Source organism: Podarcis bocagei (genome assembly GCF_964188305.1).
Source record: "Podarcis bocagei genome assembly, chromosome: 2".
Lineage (NCBI taxonomy): Eukaryota > Metazoa > Chordata > Lepidosauria > Squamata > Lacertidae > Podarcis > Podarcis bocagei.
In genome coordinates, this window is record NC_138126.1 from 69,726,561 (window position 1) to 69,745,633 (window position 19,073).

General features: G+C 44.5%; 1 protein-coding gene across 1 annotated transcript in view; it reads right to left on the minus strand.

The window, feature by feature from the left end:
• SLC6A7 (solute carrier family 6 member 7) overlaps nucleotides 1-19,073 on the minus strand; it is a 30,988-nt gene continuing 11,915 nt past the window's right edge. Inside the window, exons 2-14 of the mRNA XM_081180750.1 lie at nucleotides 16,439-16,622; nucleotides 14,238-14,369; nucleotides 12,321-12,555; nucleotides 11,958-12,096; nucleotides 10,801-10,935; nucleotides 10,122-10,225; nucleotides 8,768-8,892; nucleotides 7,260-7,372; nucleotides 7,022-7,153; nucleotides 6,406-6,505; nucleotides 5,718-5,818; nucleotides 5,018-5,188; nucleotides 1-3,597 (exon numbers count right to left, since the gene is read on the minus strand). Of these exons, the coding sequence (XP_081036876.1) occupies nucleotides 3,385-3,597; nucleotides 5,018-5,188; nucleotides 5,718-5,818; nucleotides 6,406-6,505; nucleotides 7,022-7,153; nucleotides 7,260-7,372; nucleotides 8,768-8,892; nucleotides 10,122-10,225; nucleotides 10,801-10,935; nucleotides 11,958-12,096; nucleotides 12,321-12,555; nucleotides 14,238-14,369; nucleotides 16,439-16,622 (1,884 nt within the window). The 3' untranslated portion in view covers nucleotides 1-3,384. The remainder of the gene's footprint in view (nucleotides 3,598-5,017; nucleotides 5,189-5,717; nucleotides 5,819-6,405; nucleotides 6,506-7,021; nucleotides 7,154-7,259; nucleotides 7,373-8,767; nucleotides 8,893-10,121; nucleotides 10,226-10,800; nucleotides 10,936-11,957; nucleotides 12,097-12,320; nucleotides 12,556-14,237; nucleotides 14,370-16,438; nucleotides 16,623-19,073) is intronic.

Below are 19,073 nucleotides of genomic sequence, written 5' to 3' on the forward strand. Positions count from 1 at the left end.
CTGGTTCTTCCTTATTTTAATGTCAAATAGTACACACCCACGCTCACTCAAGAACACCTATCAGTAGCTGGAATACATTGTAAATGCTGGCCACTGTGGCTGAGCATTAGAACTGCTCTTTAAAGGGGGAGTGGCCTGTGCTGTCCATAATTACATGAAAAGAAGAAGATTCTGACACACAGACTCACATGTGCACTTAACACAGAGATCAGGTCAGGAACCTATTGAATTTTAGAATTTTAGAAATGCCTGATCAGAGTTATTTGTCCATTCATCTATTTGCTTTGTAAGGAAACAGGGACTTCTCAATACCCAAAAGAGGCTTTGTAGATTGTATATAAAAGTTTTCTGAAGCCTGGATTCTCCAGGGGTTTTCATTGGGATTTGGAACACCCATCCATAGATGCACACATTTGCTGGCCAACTCAGGAAGAAAAGCCTGTGTGGACAATCAGTCCCAGAAAATCATCTGGAGCCAGACTACAGACAGCACATTTATATGCCAGGCTAGAGGCGAGAGAGATTTCTTTCCCTCTTTTTCTGCCAATTATTTTTAGCAAAATCTTAAAATATTGCTCACTAATGGACTGCCTCCCCGCCCCCGACCTATAACTACAGAGGCCACTAGAGAAAAGAATGCAGACAGTCACACAGAAGAACAGCGTGTATCTGTGCCAGGAAATGGGAACTACATTGTGCTTCTACAAATAGCCCATTTCCCAATGCATATTGGTTTAAGAAGGAACAGAAAAAGGCCAACTGTTAGAAAATCAAGCCATGTAAGGGAAAAACTCCCAGGTACCTTTCCCCTCATAATGTATTAGAGGTACTATAGAAAACCCAGTCTATTCACAGGTCCCACACAATACAACAAGCCTCCAGTCTGTACTTTTGCTGACAGCGAGCCAGATAGGTAATGGCCTCACACCAAAGTCCTTTCTTGATCTTCCTTCACTAAAGCTCTCCCCAAAGCTGGAGGTAGAAAATTGCTCCTACCTGTTGTTTCTCTTTAGAGGATGAAAGAATAGATATTGTGATTTGCATTGTTTCGTAAAATAGCAGCATTTCATACAGTTTTGAAAAATAGGACTTAGAATGTCAGATTTGATCTTTCCTGGTTTTACTGTAACACACACTTCAGGAAAGAGGGTGCCTTGAAATACTGTGAACCTTTATATAAAGAAGTGGCAGTGCTAACAGAACCAAGTTTGCCTCTTAGAATCATAGAATCTTAGAGTTGGAAGGGACTCCAAGGGTCATCTAGTCCGAAACCCTGCAATGCAGGAATCTCAGCTGAAGCTGTCCTGTTGCTTGAGGTGTGGCTAGGTGGGCCTCAAGCACCTTCTCTTCCAGCAAGACAGCCAGCTTGCACTTGCTACAAGTGTACTGTTGCTTATTCTCTAGCAGAATGGCAAACATGGCACAGGTGTTACAGGTCACTGCAGCAGCTGCCTCACTCTCCATGTCTCTGGTTCTGTGCACACCAAGAGAAAGAACTCCAGGCCTCCCCTGCTAAACGCCCTGGCAAACACCCCTGCTTGCGAGGTCTGTTTGCGAGCTCCCAGGATCTGCACTGAGCTAAGTTTGACTGCTGCTGGTTGCTAACTCCTCCCTCAGCTTGGCTTCCTTCTCAGCTGTAACTCCTCCCCATCAGATCCTGTGTTTCCTCTCTCTCTTTGGTGGTTGCTACAGAACAGGGGTCAGCAACCTTTTTCAGCAGTGGGTCGGTCCACCGTGGGCCGGTGGTGGGCCGGACTATATTATTATTATTTTTTGGGGGGGGATGAACAAATTCCTATGCCCCACAAATAACCCAGAGATGCATTTTAAATAAAAGCACACATTCTACTCATGTAGAAACACCAGGCAGGCCCCACAAATAACCCAGAAATGCATTTTAAATAAAAGGACACATTCTACTCATGTAAAAACACGTTGATTCCCGGACCATCCGTGGGCCAGATAGAGAATGTGATTGGGCCGCATCCGGCCCATGGGCCTTAGGTTGCCAACCCCTGCTATAGGAGGCTGTTTTCATGCATAGGACCCAAAGTGCACATAAATCCTCCCTCCTGCTACTTATGCAACATTTGAGTGGTGTGAGGGGATAGAATTCAGAAGCTAAATAGAATGCACATTCTAGTCATTCTTGTAGGCTTGTTTGTTTTTTACATTCCCATTGGACACTGATTCAAGCATAAAACTGCAATTTAAGCCTCACAAGCAAAATTGCCAACCCAATACATTTTGAAATCTGAAGAGCAAACTGCACTTTGGGCCATTTCAGCCACTCACCCACCTATCATGTTTGCATGTGTGCCCCTCCACTACGTATTTTAGATAGTGTGTGGCATTAGGGCACATATGGCCATACAAAACAAAGTCCAGTGTATGTGATAGCTCCTCCTCAAAAGGAGAGGAGGTGTCTGTAACTCAGTGGTAAAGAACATGCTTTATATGCAAAAGGCCCCAGGTGGGCCTGGGAAAATCCCATCTGAAAGAGCCTGGAGAGTTCCTGCCACACATTGTAGACAACAGTGAATGAGATGGACAAGCTGACATAGTAGAAGGTTTGCATGTCTGCCCCTCCACTCTGCACTTCAGGCAGTGGATGGGTTTTATCCAGCTAAGTTTAAATGAATGGATCTAAGCTAGCAATGCCCATTAACTTCAATGGGTTTACTCTGCATTGGATACAACCCTACATTCCAATGATTATACAAATTGTGTTTATATGTAAGATGATTTCTACACATGCTCACACATCTCTCCCTGTCCTCTACTCTGGCAAGTGGCAAGCAAGAAGCATTTTCAAAGTGCAAAGCGGGGCTAAAGAGGGGTGTGGCCCAATGAGTGCCTCAAGGGCCAGATAGAGAGTCCTGGAGGGCCACATTTGATCCCCAGGCTTGAGGGGTCCCCCATCCTTGACTTAGTTGTTAGGCCACAGAACGTAGCGGCAGCTTTGGGAGAGCTATTCTGAGTGAAAATATGTAGGCTAAAAACTGCAAACGAATAGCTAGGTGACTATCAAGGGGGTGGGGAGATAGATTAGATAGGAAGAAGATAGTTTATGGGATGCTAGGCCCTGACCCTGAGGAATTCACTGCTTCGGTGAGGAAGGGAAAACATGAGTGGATCCAAGTGACCTGTCCTAGACATTAGAGCAGCAAGACACAGATTCATTGCACACCTTCCCACATCAAACAGAAACCTCAACAACACTGGGATTCTCAGCAGAGTTATGCTGAGTTCACTGCTATGAGATGCTAAATGCATCTGGAAGTGCCAAAGTGCAACTTTGTGCAAAAGTTCAGTTGTCTGCTTCCTTGCGTTTCCTCCACCTTTCCCCCACATGGGTGGTGAGCTGGGAGGCTGCCACTTCATTCACATCATGGACTCTTCTTCATCCTCTTCAATCTCTTTATCTACCTGAAAGGCTATATTCTCGTAGCTGGTTATCCCTCCATATTTCCTCATATGGACCATCAAAGGTTTAGGTGACTGGCTGCCTGCCAGAGTAGCCACATACATGCCAGTTCTGTTCTCCTCCAGGGAAGGACCCCAGTCCATGGTTGGCCTGCTAGCTTGCTGGATTCTCTGCAAGTAGAAGGACAAACAATTACAGGAGGTACCGTGATGGACATCCAAAAGAACGTCCATCTTTGGGAGTCCAAAATTGCTTTGATACTGCCAGAAGCATTTCTGTGAAAGAGCATGGAAGAACATCTCCAAAGCTCCCAAGGCATTGCCAATGAAGTAAACCCAAGCAGTGGTTAGTGTTTGCACAGCCAGTAAGGCTGATGAACACAGAGCACTGGTCTTTGTTCACTATTAGTGTTAACTTTTTAACTCCAAAGAAGTCATCAGCACCTGTGGAAGCAGACAGTTCTGTTAATTTCACAGGGTGCCCTGACTGTTCAGCAATGCACAGCAAATATGCAACATAGTCTGAGATTAGCAACAATATCATGCTCTTTTCTGCAAAGCAGAAGTGCAAGGCTCTGCTATTTTTCTACAGATCTTCATATTGATTCTGTTTGAAAATATTTCAAGTTTATGCAATGCACATAAACACCACTAGATGGCAACCTCTGTCCCAGCAATATAGAAACTTGACATTATTAAAAGCTATTTAAACGAAGTAATTCAAATGAAGATAGAAAGTGGGTGGGGGGTGTTGGTATTTAGAGTATCTCTGGAAAGTCTGTTTTTTTAAGATTGGATGGCAAGGAAAGTTCCTTTGCTTTCTCCACACATTCTTTTTAAATGGCTAAATAAAATGAAATTGACAACCAGTTGTCCTCTAGCAGAAGGGAATGATGGCAGTCTCATTCATTGTACCTAATGGTATGACCAAATCTGTTTAGACAAAGCATTAAACTGAGGCTAGTTAAAACAAAAGAGAAAGCTTCCAATCTTCTGCTTGTAGCCACAATGGCCATATAAAGTAGACCTAAAAGGTGCAAAAACAAAGATCCCATGAGAAAACAGACTCTCCAAGTACCCCTGAAGGAGCGTCTCCACCCCCATTGTTCTACCTGGACACGGAGGTCCAGTGCCGAGGGCCTTCTGGCGGTTCCCTCACTGCAAAAAGCCAAGTTACAGGGAACCAGGCAGAGGGCCTTCTCGGTAGTGGCGCCTACCCTGTGGAATGCCCTCCAATCAGATGTCAAAGAGAACAGAGAGCAACAACTACCAGACTTTTAGAAGACATCTGAACGCAGCCCTGTTTAGGGAAGCTTTTAATGTTTAATAGACTATTGTATTTTAATATTCTGTTGAAAGCCGCCCAGAGTGGCTGGGGAAAACCTGCCAGATGGGTGGGGTATAAATAATAATTTATTATTATATTATTATTATCCCTATTTTCCAGGGACAGTCCTGGATTTACAGAAACTGTCCTAGTTTCTGATTTGATCCCGGAATGTCCCGCTTTTCCTTAGGACATCCCTGTTTTCATCAGAGAAATGTTGGAGGGTATGAGAAAACAAAGAAAATGACCCCAGAAGCTGCTTACCTGCCAGAGTGTTCCTTCCTCGTGGAGCACAGCAAAAACCATCCCCGTGGGGATCATCAGGCAGGAGATGATTCCCATCAGGATGCCCAGAATCTCAGCCCAGAATGGAAAACGATAGGATCCATTATACTCTGATGGTTCATACTTGATGATGCTGTACACCAACAGAGCCTGAAACAAAGAGTGTCATCATAGAATTGCACGAGGCGTTTCCCCTTCCATTTTGAGTCAGCTGTAGGGAGTGCTGTCCTACAGATGAACTTTTAATCTCAGGAGGTGTAGGATAAGACCCTGCTAACAGACCAGGGGAGAATGAGATGAGCTGGGGGAAATGATTCAAAACTACCACCTGGCAGAGACTGAAGGTTTATCCATACCTCCGCCAAAATCTGCAGCGCTGAATCAGAACAAATGGCAATTGGATTTTCTGCAGATTGCTATTTGTTCCACATAGCACGAGCACTATTTGTTCCACATAGCAGCGGGGCAAATACAAAAGTGCTCAGACCCATGCCTAGAACATGCAGGACAAGTGGGAAACCATTTGGATGTGTTCTTTCTAGGCACAGGGCAAGCAGAAATGTGGTCAAGCCTTTAATCAGTCTGTAGTTTCCATTTGAGAAGCTTCCCACTCTCTTGTGACATTTTAGATGGTTTTGATGAGGGTATTGTCCAGCTGTGGATATTGGAGCATATTTACCATCATTGTCACTGGAGACAGGAACAACCAACAGGCTTTGAAGTATATCCCTGGCTTGAAACCCAGCATCATATGAATGTCACGACAGAATCTCTTCATGCCTGTAGAGAACAAAATGATGTGTAAGAAATGGGATATTAAATCAGCTCTTTTCCACCAAATCATTAACGCCACAACCCTATGCAAGTTCACTCAGAAGTAAGCCCCACTATGGTTAATGTGGCTTGGCCCCAAGTAATTATGCAAAGGATGGCTGTCTGAGGCTATCCGGGAGTATACTCCATCGAACACAGTTCAACTGACTTCCAGAGAAGCAATTTTTAATAGTACATAAAGATGTGTGACTTACCCACAAAACAAACAATATGTTAAATGTTAAAACTTATTTATATGTACTGTATTTTTTGCATTTATTATATATTAGTGGTTTTGAGACTTTTAGTTGTAGTAACAACCACCACCACCTCCATTGGTGCAGTGTGAAAGCCAGGGGTGGTACAATTCTAAGTTATTATTTTACCCACTGCCACATGCATCTTGAGATGTTGCATAGCTTATTGGCAGTCTTACTTACCCCACAAAAGCCAGCGTATATCTCTTTGTATTTATCAATGTCACTTTAAAAATCTCAACACATACTCAGCAATTCAGAATTGAATGTCTACACTATCAGTGTATCTGGTCTTACCATAGACACGTGTCACCACCAGGCAGGTGGTAATGACCACTACCATGAGTCCAAATCCAGCACTATAGTCATCCAGCAGCACCAGCCAATACATCCCGCCCTAGGGCGAAGAAGCAGGGAATGGTCAAAGCCTCTATCAAGACATGGGCTTGTCAACTCAGTGAGCTTACTTGTGTCAATACATCCTGTTCTACAGGCCAGCACCAGCATTTTAATAACCTGAATATTTAGGAAGTATGAATGGGTGGGGAGGTGGGGGGGTGTCACATACCAAAAAAGTCACTCTAGGAATTTCATGGGCTCATTCTATCAGGGCACAGAAAACACTATGATTTGCTTTCTGAATCACAGCTCAAATTACAGGTGGAATTCTACTGAGTCCCTTCAGCACAAGGATTTCTGATTGCACAACAGGACATCCCCCTCTTGTTTCCTTGTGTGTCCCTATGCCCTCCCCAAATCTGCTCCAGAGGGTTTGGGGAACCCCTAGAACATTTAGGGAGGGCACAGAGAGAGGAAAGAGGGAGAACACATCAATTGCCCCTGTAAATCCTCAACTTAAATGATCAACGGAAAGGTCTGGCGGCTGCAGTCTTTGACTGTCCATTTTGCTTACCTCTGTTGTGAGGATGAGCCCCATCAGGAACATCACAATACAAACGACGCCTGAGAAAAAAGCCTTCTTTGGCCGCAGGTAATATGGGAACTCATCTGTCACCGCAGTAACAATGGTCTCTAGAAAGGCAAACTGCACACAGATAATAACAGATGCTCTCTTGTACTGTAAGCCATAACCACCATTCGCTTGAGGCCATATAGTTCAAGTCCTTCCTCACAGCAGAGTACACTCTTACCTGACTGTCCAGGCCAAGAGTCAACAGCATGAAGAAAAAAAGGAAAGACCAGAAAGGAGAAAGAGGAAGCATTGTCATGGCTTGTGGGTACACCACGAATGCCAAGCCTGGACCTAGAAGACAGGCAAAGGAGGAGAAGAATCACAAGTGGGATTATACAGCTACAGGCAAGAAGATATTACTGAGAGAGAGTCGAGTTTCATGGCTGTAGACATAAGGGCAACTTACAGCAAGAGATGTCAGGAAAGATGTCACAGAAACAGTCTGGAGTTGGCATAGAACAGTGTTTCCCAACTGGAAACGATTTCCAGTCCCTTGCTTTCTGGACCGTATTTTTTGAAAGCCAAGGCTCAGGAAATAAGTTGTTGATACCCTAAGTCACAACTTTGGATGCTTCAAGACATGGATGATCTAGCAGAAGCCAATTGTCGCTGCTCTGATTTAAGCTGGAAGTGGAACGCTAACTCCGCTTTCAGATTTCTAACACCTGCTAGCAAAGTGAGCAGCCCCAGATATTGGAGGGTATGTATAATTTTACTGTGGAAGGAGTTAAATAGTCCCTTTCTCTCACCATGATCACAATTGCAGTTACACCCTACCTCACCTTGTGTGCTGTAATTTAGAGTGGGAAGGAAGAAAAAAAGGACATAAAAACAATGTTATTTAGAAAGGGAAGGGTTAAAGCAACAGAGCTGATTCCTAGAGGAGCAATATAGACCATAAAGGGGAAACTACCTAGAGGATAATTAGAAAATGGTCACAATACAGTGGTACCTCGCAAGACGAATGCCTCGCAAGACAAAAAACTCGCTAGACGAAAGGTTTTTCCGTTTTCGATTTGCCTCGCAAGACGAAATTTCCCTATGGGCTTGCTTCGCAAGACGAAAACGTCTCGCGGCTTTGTTTCCTTTGTCTAAAAACAAAGACATGTTTTGTTTATAAAGTTAATTTATTTTCCCTTCAATTTTTGAACTGCTCTTTACAGTATGTGTGACTTTAAAGAGCAGTTAATAAACTGTTGTTGTACCAAATTTGGCTTTGTTTCGACTTTTTTTGACCATAGGAACGCATTAATTGATTTTCAATGCATTCCTATGGGATTTCGTGCTTCGCAAGACGAAAAATTCGCTAGACGGCAAAAATTGCGGAACGAATTAATTTCGTCTTGCGGGGCACCACTGTACTCTAAATTTCCCAGAATAGTGATATACCCAGAGGGAAATTATGCAGCAATTCCACTCTGTGTGTGTGTTTTGTGTGTGTGTGTGTGTGTGTGTGTGTGTGTGTGTGTGTGTGTGTTTATGAAAAAGAATATTCTTAGCTCCCCTCAAAATAAGGAAGCCTAAAATGTAAAAGGAGAATGTTCTGTTCACAATGTCCTGCAGCCTCAGAAATCATTTGCAAGCCAATTTCATTATGTTGCATGCAGACATGTAATGCTTGGAAGACCTGGTGGATAATACACACACTTCCACAGAAGATGGAGGGAAGGAATGTTCAGGCCTTACCTGCTTTGGCAACTTCCTGAACAGGGACGTCAAGTTCTTGGGACATGTAGCCCAAAACAGAGAAGATGGCAAAGCCAGCCAAGATACTGGTGATAGCATTGCCCACAGTAACTATAAACGTATCCCTACAGAATAAAAAATACAAGAACTGGATCAGCAGTCTCTAGCATCATGAACTGGCCATTTGACACCCCACAGCAGTGGTGGGGAGCCATTTTCAGCTCAAGGGTCACATTCTGGCAGTCACATGCTAGCAGTAGGCAGGACTAGAGGCAAAAGTGGGCAGTGTGAATGCCACCTGTGAACAGTAGGCTACTTTCTGCATGCACATGTATACACACACACACACACACACCACCACCACCACCACCACCACCACCACCACCAAGCAAGAAGCATGATTAGAGTTCAAGGACACATTCCAGGCAGGCAAAAAGACTTAAGGAGATTGCAGAGCACAGCTCGGAAGAGGTGCGGCTCAGGACAGTGTGTGGTCTGTAAAGAGTCCCTGGAGCCAGACAGAGAGGATTGAAGGGCCACATTTGGACCCTGAGCCAGAGGGTTCCATCCCTGATGTACTGAGTTGGAAGGCAAGAGGAAGGAAAGGATGACACCACAACCAAATTACGCTGCCATACTTGCCATCTATTGGGATCTAAGTTGGGGGTTCATATCTTAGAAAATGCTACTCTGCTGTGCTTTGGGTTTACATGGAAATATCGAGAGATATGTCACCTATAGAAATATGAAGGAGCATATGTTTTGCTGAGGGTAAAGAGCAGAAACAGAGTTCTCATGGGATCTTTATGCTGATTTTATTTGAATTCCATGATGAGCTGGAATTCTGTGTGGTTGTGCCACAATAAGCCTTCCTTCTGCACAATCATTTCAGCAGAACCAGAACAATTCCCTCTCTCCTCCCCGCCCCATGCTGTTGTTGGGGATCTCCCAACATCTCCCAAGCCAATTTTGGGGGGTGTAGGGGAAGGAAAGGGTGGGAGGCCTCATTGTGCAAGCGGAAATCTTTGCACAGAGCTTTCTCTGATGGGGCAGGGCTTGTTGGGTGAATCTCATCCTTTGCCTTCATTGTCACAAAGCATCCATTAGAGGGATGGTGGGGAGCCAGGGAAAAGGTTGACTGATTTAGTATATGTTCGTTTCCATTGTACGTTCCCACTTGTTTTCTGGTAGTTACGTTTTGTCTCCTTCCTCTTGCCACATCCATCATTCACCTGCTACTCTATACAGCCTCCATTCAGGGATAATGGAGTGTTGCTAACATCCATGATGACATGGATGAGCAACCACCTCTGTATGTTCCATCTCCATGCCATGTTACACTGAAAACATGTACCTGTAAATGTTCTGGTGGAAGGTGTTATATGATGCAAAGGTGAGAAGTCCCCCAAATCCTACCCCAAGAGAGTAGAAGATCTGTAAAGCTGCTTCAATCCACACCTGAAACAGTGTTTGAAAACAAGAGGTAAAGGAGAAGTCTGCTTTGAGTGACAAAACAGTCCATTCATCTGCACAGTGAAGCTTTTTCTAAGGATGATCTAACCAGCTTGAAAGCATACCAGCTTCGAACGCGTAGGTACTGCTGCAGTGGGAAGGTAAACAGCATTTCCGTGCTCTCTGGCTTCCGTCACAGTGTCCCGTTGCGCCAGAAGCAGTTTAGTCATGCTGGCCACATGACCCGGAAAGCTGTCTGCGGACAAACACCGGCTCCCTCAGCCTGAAAGTGGAGATGAGCGCCGCACCCCATAGTTGAATTCAACTAGACTTAACTGTCCAGGGGTCCTTTACCTTTACCTAACCTCTCATGACAACAAAACATTAAGGAAGAACTTTGCCAAAGCACATCTGCCAATGTATACAATTTTAATAAATTATAATAATCTGCTAGTGTCTGCACTTATTCATTAATGAAGTTAAATGATCCTAAAGTGTTTCTGTACATCTCATGAAGGATGCATGCTAATTTCTACTTTGCACATTATAGCAGAAGTGAAGGCAGTAAACACATGTTATACCTTGGGAGACAGTAGCAGGTCAAACTGTGGCGTGAGATAGAACTTGATTCCTAACCAAGCTCCTTCCAGGGTCACACCTCGAATCAGGAGCATGATCAGGATGAGGTAAGGGAAGGTAGCTGTGAAATATACAACCTGCAAGAAGATAAAGGTATTTGATTGAAGCTGCAATGGTTCATTTCAGTATGCATAAGAAAATGTGGAGATGGTGGCTGTCTACAGGACAGCTCTGTAGAAGTCTTGCAGTGTTCCGCAGATTATGCAGAGTGGTTGTCATGTACCCATAATGTCCAACCATTGTGGTGTATTGGTTGGAGTGTTGGACTAGGACCTGAGAGACTAGGGTTCATATAGCCACTCAGCCATAGAGCTCACTGGGTGACCTTGGGCCAGTCACCAAATCTCAGCCTAACGTATCTGAAGAAGTGTGCATGCACACGAAAGCTCATACCAAGAACTAACTTAGTTGGTCTTTAAGGTGCTACTGGAAGGAATGCTTTTATTTTGTATCTAATAAGAGTTATGTGAGGATAATATAGAGAAAGAAAAAGTGGTGTATGGCTCCTTGAGTTCCTTGGAGGAATGGAGGAATATAAATGTAATAAATAAATAAATAAATCCTCTGCATGTTGCAAGAAATTTAGAGTTAGAGCATCCCTAAGAGATGATTGTCCAGCCCACCACCCCTCTTGCAAATTGACTTGAGTTTGCTCTTACCATCAAGACATTCCTCCTAGTGCAGCTGGGTGGGGGTACACATGGTTATTGTCAGATAATGATACCAATTGTGCGAGGGAGGAGACTGGAGCTGTACTTGTTGGCCCCACCAACTCTGTTAGGTCTCCTGTAGCCTGTCCTGTCTCCCTCCATGCATCAGAGGGCTGAGCATCTGCAGCTGGGAGGCTGCTTTACTTGCAGAGCTCCCCATACAATTTAGAACCTTGACAGCAAATTCTAAAATGTGTGGGGAATGTCCACATGTAAAGCCAAACACCCCCCCCCATTCATACACATTAAGCCCCAGTGTATAGAGGGTTACTGGCTGGGCCACTGCGAATGCAATGGAGGGGAAGAGGCTAACCATTGAGTTTAGCTAATAATTCCATAACAAGCATTGCTTCAAACACACTAGTGCCTGCTGCCGATTCATACTTTACCTTGCCAGAGGATTTGACTCCCTTTAGGATACATAGGTACACAATGACCCAGGCGAGGAGGAGACACAGGCATAGATTCCAGCGGATCCTCCCAGGATCGCCAATCCCCGAGCTCTCCTGGATGTGCAGGACATAACGACTAGGACAAAAGGGAGGCGGTTAATGGACAGGAGCATCATGTCTCTCTTAGTACAAGGGAGGGCAAATCTGCCATAGAAAACCACCTAATTTAGGAACATAAACTGGATTGGGCCAAGGGCCCCAAAAGGGCTGGGGATCCCTGATTTAGAGTGTGCAGTTGTCAATCAGGTCCAATATGGTCGTCAATGGTCACCTAAACATTCCCTGGCCTATTGTACTTGCCTCCAGTATTCCTCACTTGGGCTGACAGTGTTAGAGATGTTGAAGGGGACAGCGCCATTCCCTGTGCGCATGATGTGGTGGTCCAGGCACAGGTCTGTGTTCCACCAGTTGCCGCAGTGCTGCCAGGGCAAGTTTTTTGTCAGCGAGGCAAAGAGGTAGAAGAGAACGTAGGCGATGATCATGTTATAGTAAATGGCCACCAAGCAGACAATCAGGATTGTGGCCATGCCAACACCTGAAAAGGGAACAAAAATGGAAGACAGATTAACATAACAGCAACAAGACTCAAACAGCTCCTTGGGTGCTGCCTATATGCTGCACTGTTCATAGTGAACATTTCCATGCCAGAAAATCTGAGTCAGCCATAACCACATAGGCTGGCACTTGACCACTGGAGAAGAAAGCTTCATTTGCTTTGGTTACATGATTATGTACCCAGCCTATTCCTGGTCCGTGTCAGTTTTGCATGTCTACATTCATAAATCCATTTTGCCCTATTTCTGAATCAATCTACATTTAAAAAAGAAATCCAAACTAAAATTTACATTTAGACACATTTTCTCACAAATTACATAAGTACATGAAAATAGCTCTGCTATCTAGGCCACATCCTATTTTCACAGTGACCAACCAGAAGCATTTGAGAATCTTGCAAGCAGGAGTGGAGCACAACAGAGCTCTCCCCTCCTGCAGTTTCCTGCAATTAGTATTCAGAGACATACTGCCTCCTACGGGGAGGCAGTACATAGCCACTGTGGCTAATAGCAATGTCCTTCTTGAATTTGTCTAATCCTCTTTTGAAGCCATCCAGTTGGTGGCTACCTCTATGCATTGCTAAGGTTGCTTCCAGATTTTGAGGAGGGGAGTTAATACACAAGCAGGTTATTAAGATATTGCAAACAGGTGCTTCTTTTACCTCTTCTTCCTGGAAAGGGTAAATCTGGATTAAATGCCATGCCAGGGGAGGGGGGAGGAATACAGGCTGGATACTGCAAAAAACGTGTATACGTGAGACACACCAACACCACACTACAGTGGTACCTCGGGTTAAGAACTTAATTCGTTCTGGAGGTCTGTTCTTAACCTGAAACTGTTCTTAACCTGAGGTACCACTTTAGCTAATGGGGCCTCCTGCTGCCACTGCCCTGGCGGAGCACGATTTCTGTTCTCATCCTGAAGCAAAGTTTTTAACCCAAGGTAATATTTCTGGGTTAGCGGAGTCTGTAACCTGAAGCGTCTGTAACCCGAGTTACCATTGTAAACACCAGTCTGGAAGCACCCTAAATATATTTTGTCTCAAACTACATATTTCTATATGCGCTTTTGCAGAATTTGAAAAACTATGAAATCCCAAGGGATAGCTGCATTCCAATCTGCACATTCATCTGGGAGGTGTGGATTGTGTCTGCCTGTACTGGAATTTGCAAGGGACTGATTCCTCAAGCATCCCTATCCATTCATAACTATCCACACCAGTAATTTTCATCCTGGCTGTCACATTTGTCACCATCTCTAGTGTACCCTGTTGCATTTAAAAGCACACAAGCCATGTGAAAACACTGGCCTCATTGGGGTTGTTTCTTATGCAACTCAGAGCTTGAGACTGGACTATTAAAACTCTGTAACAACGAGAGAGAGAGAGAGAGAGAGAGAGAGAGAGAGAGAGAGAGAGAGAGAGAGGCTGCCTTCTCTGTGCCTCTCACCATTCAGCTTTACTGATCCCTTTGTGTACCATCCATTCACACCCATAGACTCCTATGTTCTAAGTTTGCTCCATGATGAGTGGAGACAGTGGCAACAGCTGCTGCTATGCCTTTTTGCTACTGACACAACGGACCCTGGTTTTATAGTTCTCAGCAGAAGAGAGGGAGACAGAAACCTCAAGGAAGCTGAGAACTGCCTTGCATGCACACATACCTTTAAACAGAGGGCTTATCTTCCAAACAGCAAGAGGCCCCAAGCTGGAGAACTGGCCCAGCGACAGCTCCATGAAGAAGATGGGAATCCCACAGATCGCCAGCATGATGAAATAAGGAACAAGGAATGCCCCTGTAGGAGAGAAAATTGTGACACAAGGCACAGGGGGCATGACTGGATTTGGGGCAAGGAGCACAGTTAAATGTGAGCACCTTGTTATATAACTTCCCTATGTAGCATAGATTCATTGTGCTAAAGGGACCTTGGAGGTCATCTAATGCAACACCAGCTCAATGTAGGATCCACAGTGCAGGCTACAACTTTAATATAGATTGAACATTTCTATGGAAAACCCAATAGGTTAAAACAAAAACTGGAAACAGTAAATGTGGATTAAGTGAGAATGAGAGTGGGGAGAACGGGACGGTATTTTGGTGTTATTGTGTGGATACTGCAAAAAAAACACACCTTGCATGCCTGAGCAACACCAAGTCTACAATAGCTCCCTTGATTTCCAGTTACTTTAAATGTATGTGCAAATGCCCTTGTTGCCATCTGAGAACTCTATGACTCCAGTATTGGAGGTACACCCTATCATAATAACTTGCTTGTGATGGGACCATAGTTCAGTGATAGAGCACATGCTTTGCTTGCAGAAGGTCAAGAATCATTCCTTAGCATCTATGGTTACAAAGATGAGGAAATAGGTACAGTAATAGGAAACTGAGATGATCTGGGGGACTTAGAGCAAGGACTTTAAGGTGAAAGCTGAATCTAAATGACTTGACAAGATCACTGGAATGACTGTGGTTCAGCCAAGAACTCAATTAAATCCCCATAGTATCCTAATCAGTGGATTAAAATGGGGGAAAAAACCTAAAACGTCAAAGACTATCTACATGGCACATATTTTCAAATTTGCATTTTTGGCAGCTGTCTGAGATTCACAAGATTTTCTGTCAATTCAAAGGGTTCAGTTTCTACTCTACTGAAAGCCAGCCAATTTTGTCAAAGAAAAACAATTCCACCCACCATTCTTAGAAAAGCAATCTGAAGACACTATTCATCAAACACTAACCAGAAGATTCAGCTAAGCAAAATCAAATTATTTCTCTGAATTCTGTCAGCTTTCTGGGACCGACACCTCTATGGCATAAGCAAAACACTGATAAAGATTTACAGTGAATGGTTAGAATCTTGTTGTTGTTACTTTTCTCCCCAGTGGAGAAGATGGTATCTCCAGGAGTGTGCTGCCCTTTCACATCCTGAATTCACGCAAGCTGCACTATGCACTGACTCAGAAGGATGTATGCCTCCTACTGATTCATCAGTGTTGCTTTCGGAAACACGCAGGACATTTGACAGAGGTGCCTGGCACCATGCTGAAGCCTGCTTAAGAGTTCATATGGCATGACAGCCAGCCCCTTGATAAATGTGTCCTTAGTTGTATATCCCAGGACACCATAGGGGTTTGGAAATGGGTCACAGAGGACTAGCACCCATGAATAGGATACCACAATCTTGGGACCTGTGCCTTTTCATCCAGCACTGAGCTGGAGTGAACTACAGGAATTTGAGTTTTGTATGTTTAGGTGTCGACTTTCTGGCAGTTTTTGTTGTGATCACCCCGTCCCCATTTTGGTTTTGTAAACATTAAAGGGACCATAGCCTAGGCAGATATTCTTGAAATACCACTTCAATATCACTTGTGTCCCTGGTGTCTGTCTTTTTTTTCCAAAAAAACAACAACACTCCACCCCCCCTGCCCTGCCCCCCCCTGTCATTTGGGGTGGGCAGTGTGCGCTCCCACCTGCCAGATCAATGTCTTGCAAGCTGCAGAGAGAGACAGTAACTCAGCAGTGTCCCCAGGGTGCTTGTGCACCAGCCAAGAGCAAATGCACATCCAACCCAGGGGATCAGCACAGTCGTTTGTGACTCCAAGCCGAAGCTGATGCAGGAAATCAGGTGTCTGCTTGGTGTGCTTCCTGAAGTTGGTTGTGGCTACAGTCAAAGCAGCAGCATTGGGGAGTCCTTCTGGGCCATGCCTGCGTTGCAGCTGCTGCTGTGGGAGTTGCGTGCACACACACCTCCTACCTGACGCCAGTTTTCTATTGTCAGTTTTCAATATAGAGATGCAGCCCTCCAGCACAGGATGTGGCAGGAGCCCACAAAAGCCCTAGTAAGAAAAGCCCAGGGCTTACCTCCTCCGTTTGTGTAAGCGCGGTATGGAAACCTCCAGACGTTCCCCAGTCCAACACAGTAGCCAATACAGGACAAAAGGAAATCCAGCTTGCCTGTCCAATTCCCTCTGTCTTCAGGGTACTCAATCTCCAGGTCACCATCTCCTTGATCGCTTGGAGTCATTAGCAAGTCCGGAATCACGGGCTGACAAAGGGCAGAAGTAAGGAATTAAAGACAAGGTTGTTGGAAGAAGACAGAAAGAAATGCAAGGGAAACTTCAGAGAGCAAGGGGAAATGATTTTTATTTTATTTTTTAAGAAATGGGTTGATAGAAGCTAGATGGTGGTATATGTCTGTAATATACACACACAGGGGTGGGCAACCTGTGGCCCTCCATGTTATTGGACTACAGCATACCTAGGGGAGCACAACTGGTTTGGTCGCACTGTGCATGGTGTCTCAGGGGTGCCTTCTGGGGAGCTCAAGAGGTGGAGGGGCTCCGAATTTTGGCGTCACACAGGGTGCCACTGAAATTTGAAACACCAAGAGATCTGCCACTGAGTGACCGTGGCTTTCATCATGGCTGCCCATACTCCTTGGGGCTGATGGGAGCTGCAAGGAAAGACTTGCATCTGTCATGAGCTGAGTGAAGTCCATCTTCTCAGCCTCAGAGGTCCACAACAGGCGCTGTTTCTTTATACAGAGCCAGCCCATTTGTGACCTCCGGTTATTGTTGGGACTACAGTTCCCATCTTTCCTAATCACTGGCCATGGCAGCTAGAATTGGCAGGTAGACTCCAACGTCATCTGGAGAGCACCACATGGACTACCCTTGGTCTACTCTACACTGACTATGCTCTCCAGGGGTTTGGTTCTAACAGACGTTTTCCCCAGCTGTATTTGGAGATGCTAGCAATTGAATCGGAGATCTTCATCAGGCAAAGCTTGTGCTCTGGCATAGAGCTACACCACTTCTCCATGTCCAGTCCTGCTCTCCCAGCTTGCGTGATGTTTGTCAGGGATTAATTTAGCCCCTATTGCACCCCAGGGCCAGCGATAGCTAACATAGTGTCCTCAGACGTTGTTGGACTCCAGTTCCCATCATCCCTAACCACTGATCTAGTTGTCTGAGGCTGATGGGAATTGGAGTCTCATAACTCCTGGAGCATATAACATACAATGAGTACATTGGCTACCTCAGCTCTGGCCCAACAAACCCTCTTTGGTTTGCCGAGTTAAAAAGCAGCAACCCATCATCTCTCTGGCTTCCATTGCCTCATTTAATAACTGCCTGCCTAGCTAAGACACTGGCTGAACTAGACTGACTTAAAAATGATCCTCCCTTGACGTGGCTTCCAAATATATTTTCCCAACACAAGAAGCTGCCTGCACCTGGTTCTTAATTTCATAAAAAGAGAGGCGACGGGGCTCAACCCTATATGGAAACCACACACTCTGACTTGAAAGCTCTCCCTGAAAATCCTTGACATGAGGGGACAGGCTCTAGCTACTCAGCAGAGATTGAAAGTTTCGCTTGCCGAAACTCAGGAGAACTATTTGATCTTTATTATTAATTCATATGTTCCTTGAAAACAGCCAGATCACTGGTGAGCGCTGGCCCAAATTAAACATTGGTTCTCCTTTTTTCCCTCCAATAGCTGCCCTTTCCTCTTCCACAATAGGCTACAGTTGTAGCAATGCTCCTCTTGTTCAGTTTCCATGGAGACAAGTGAAGAAAGTGTTAGTTGTTGAGGAAATAATGAAGCACAGATTTACCTGCCATATGTTTACATGCTCTTGCACTTACATGCGCACATATCTCTGCTCAGACCCAGCCATGCAAACATGTCTGTACGTGGGCAAGCTAATACCACACACATGTGAATAACATGTGTATCCGTATACAGACCTCATAGATGCAATTATATATTTTTATTTCTTTAATACATTTATATACCACCTCTGTCTTCCAAGGATCTCAAGGTGGTGTACATGGTTCTGCTTAGGATAGACTAAGAGATGGTGACTGGCCCAAGGCTTCATGGCACATATATGAACACGATGCCCAGAGAAACTTCTATATATCTTAGTGCAAAAGATGCCTATGTATGTACATGACATATCTGTAACTCATGTGGACAAGTACATTATCATGTACACTCACTCGCTTTCTCACATACACACTTACATTTATAATAATCTAGACCTAACACATCAAAGCAGAAAGTAACTATATGGACAGGACAGTGCCAACATCTGTAGAAATGAATATAACCAGGAAAAATCTACTAAAAATGCCCTTCATGGTACTGTATATTTTTCCAGGCACCATAATAGCCATTCATCTGTTCACTGAACACATTTATATGCCATTAATCCTCCCAAAGGCTATCAAAGTGATTTACAATACAGCATTTTAAAATCTAAAATATATTAGCAATGTTAAGTAGCTACAAGATAAAATTAATACAGACCGAAAGCTTCCTTTAAAAAGCCACATTTTACCTTCTCACTGAAAAGTGAGCAAGCATGGTAGCCATATGGCTCTTTCTGGGAAGGTCATTCCACAGTCTAGGCTCCGCCATCAGAAAAGCCATCTTGTGTCACCACCTGCCAAATTATAGGCAGCAGGACTACCAACAGAGTGGCAGTTGA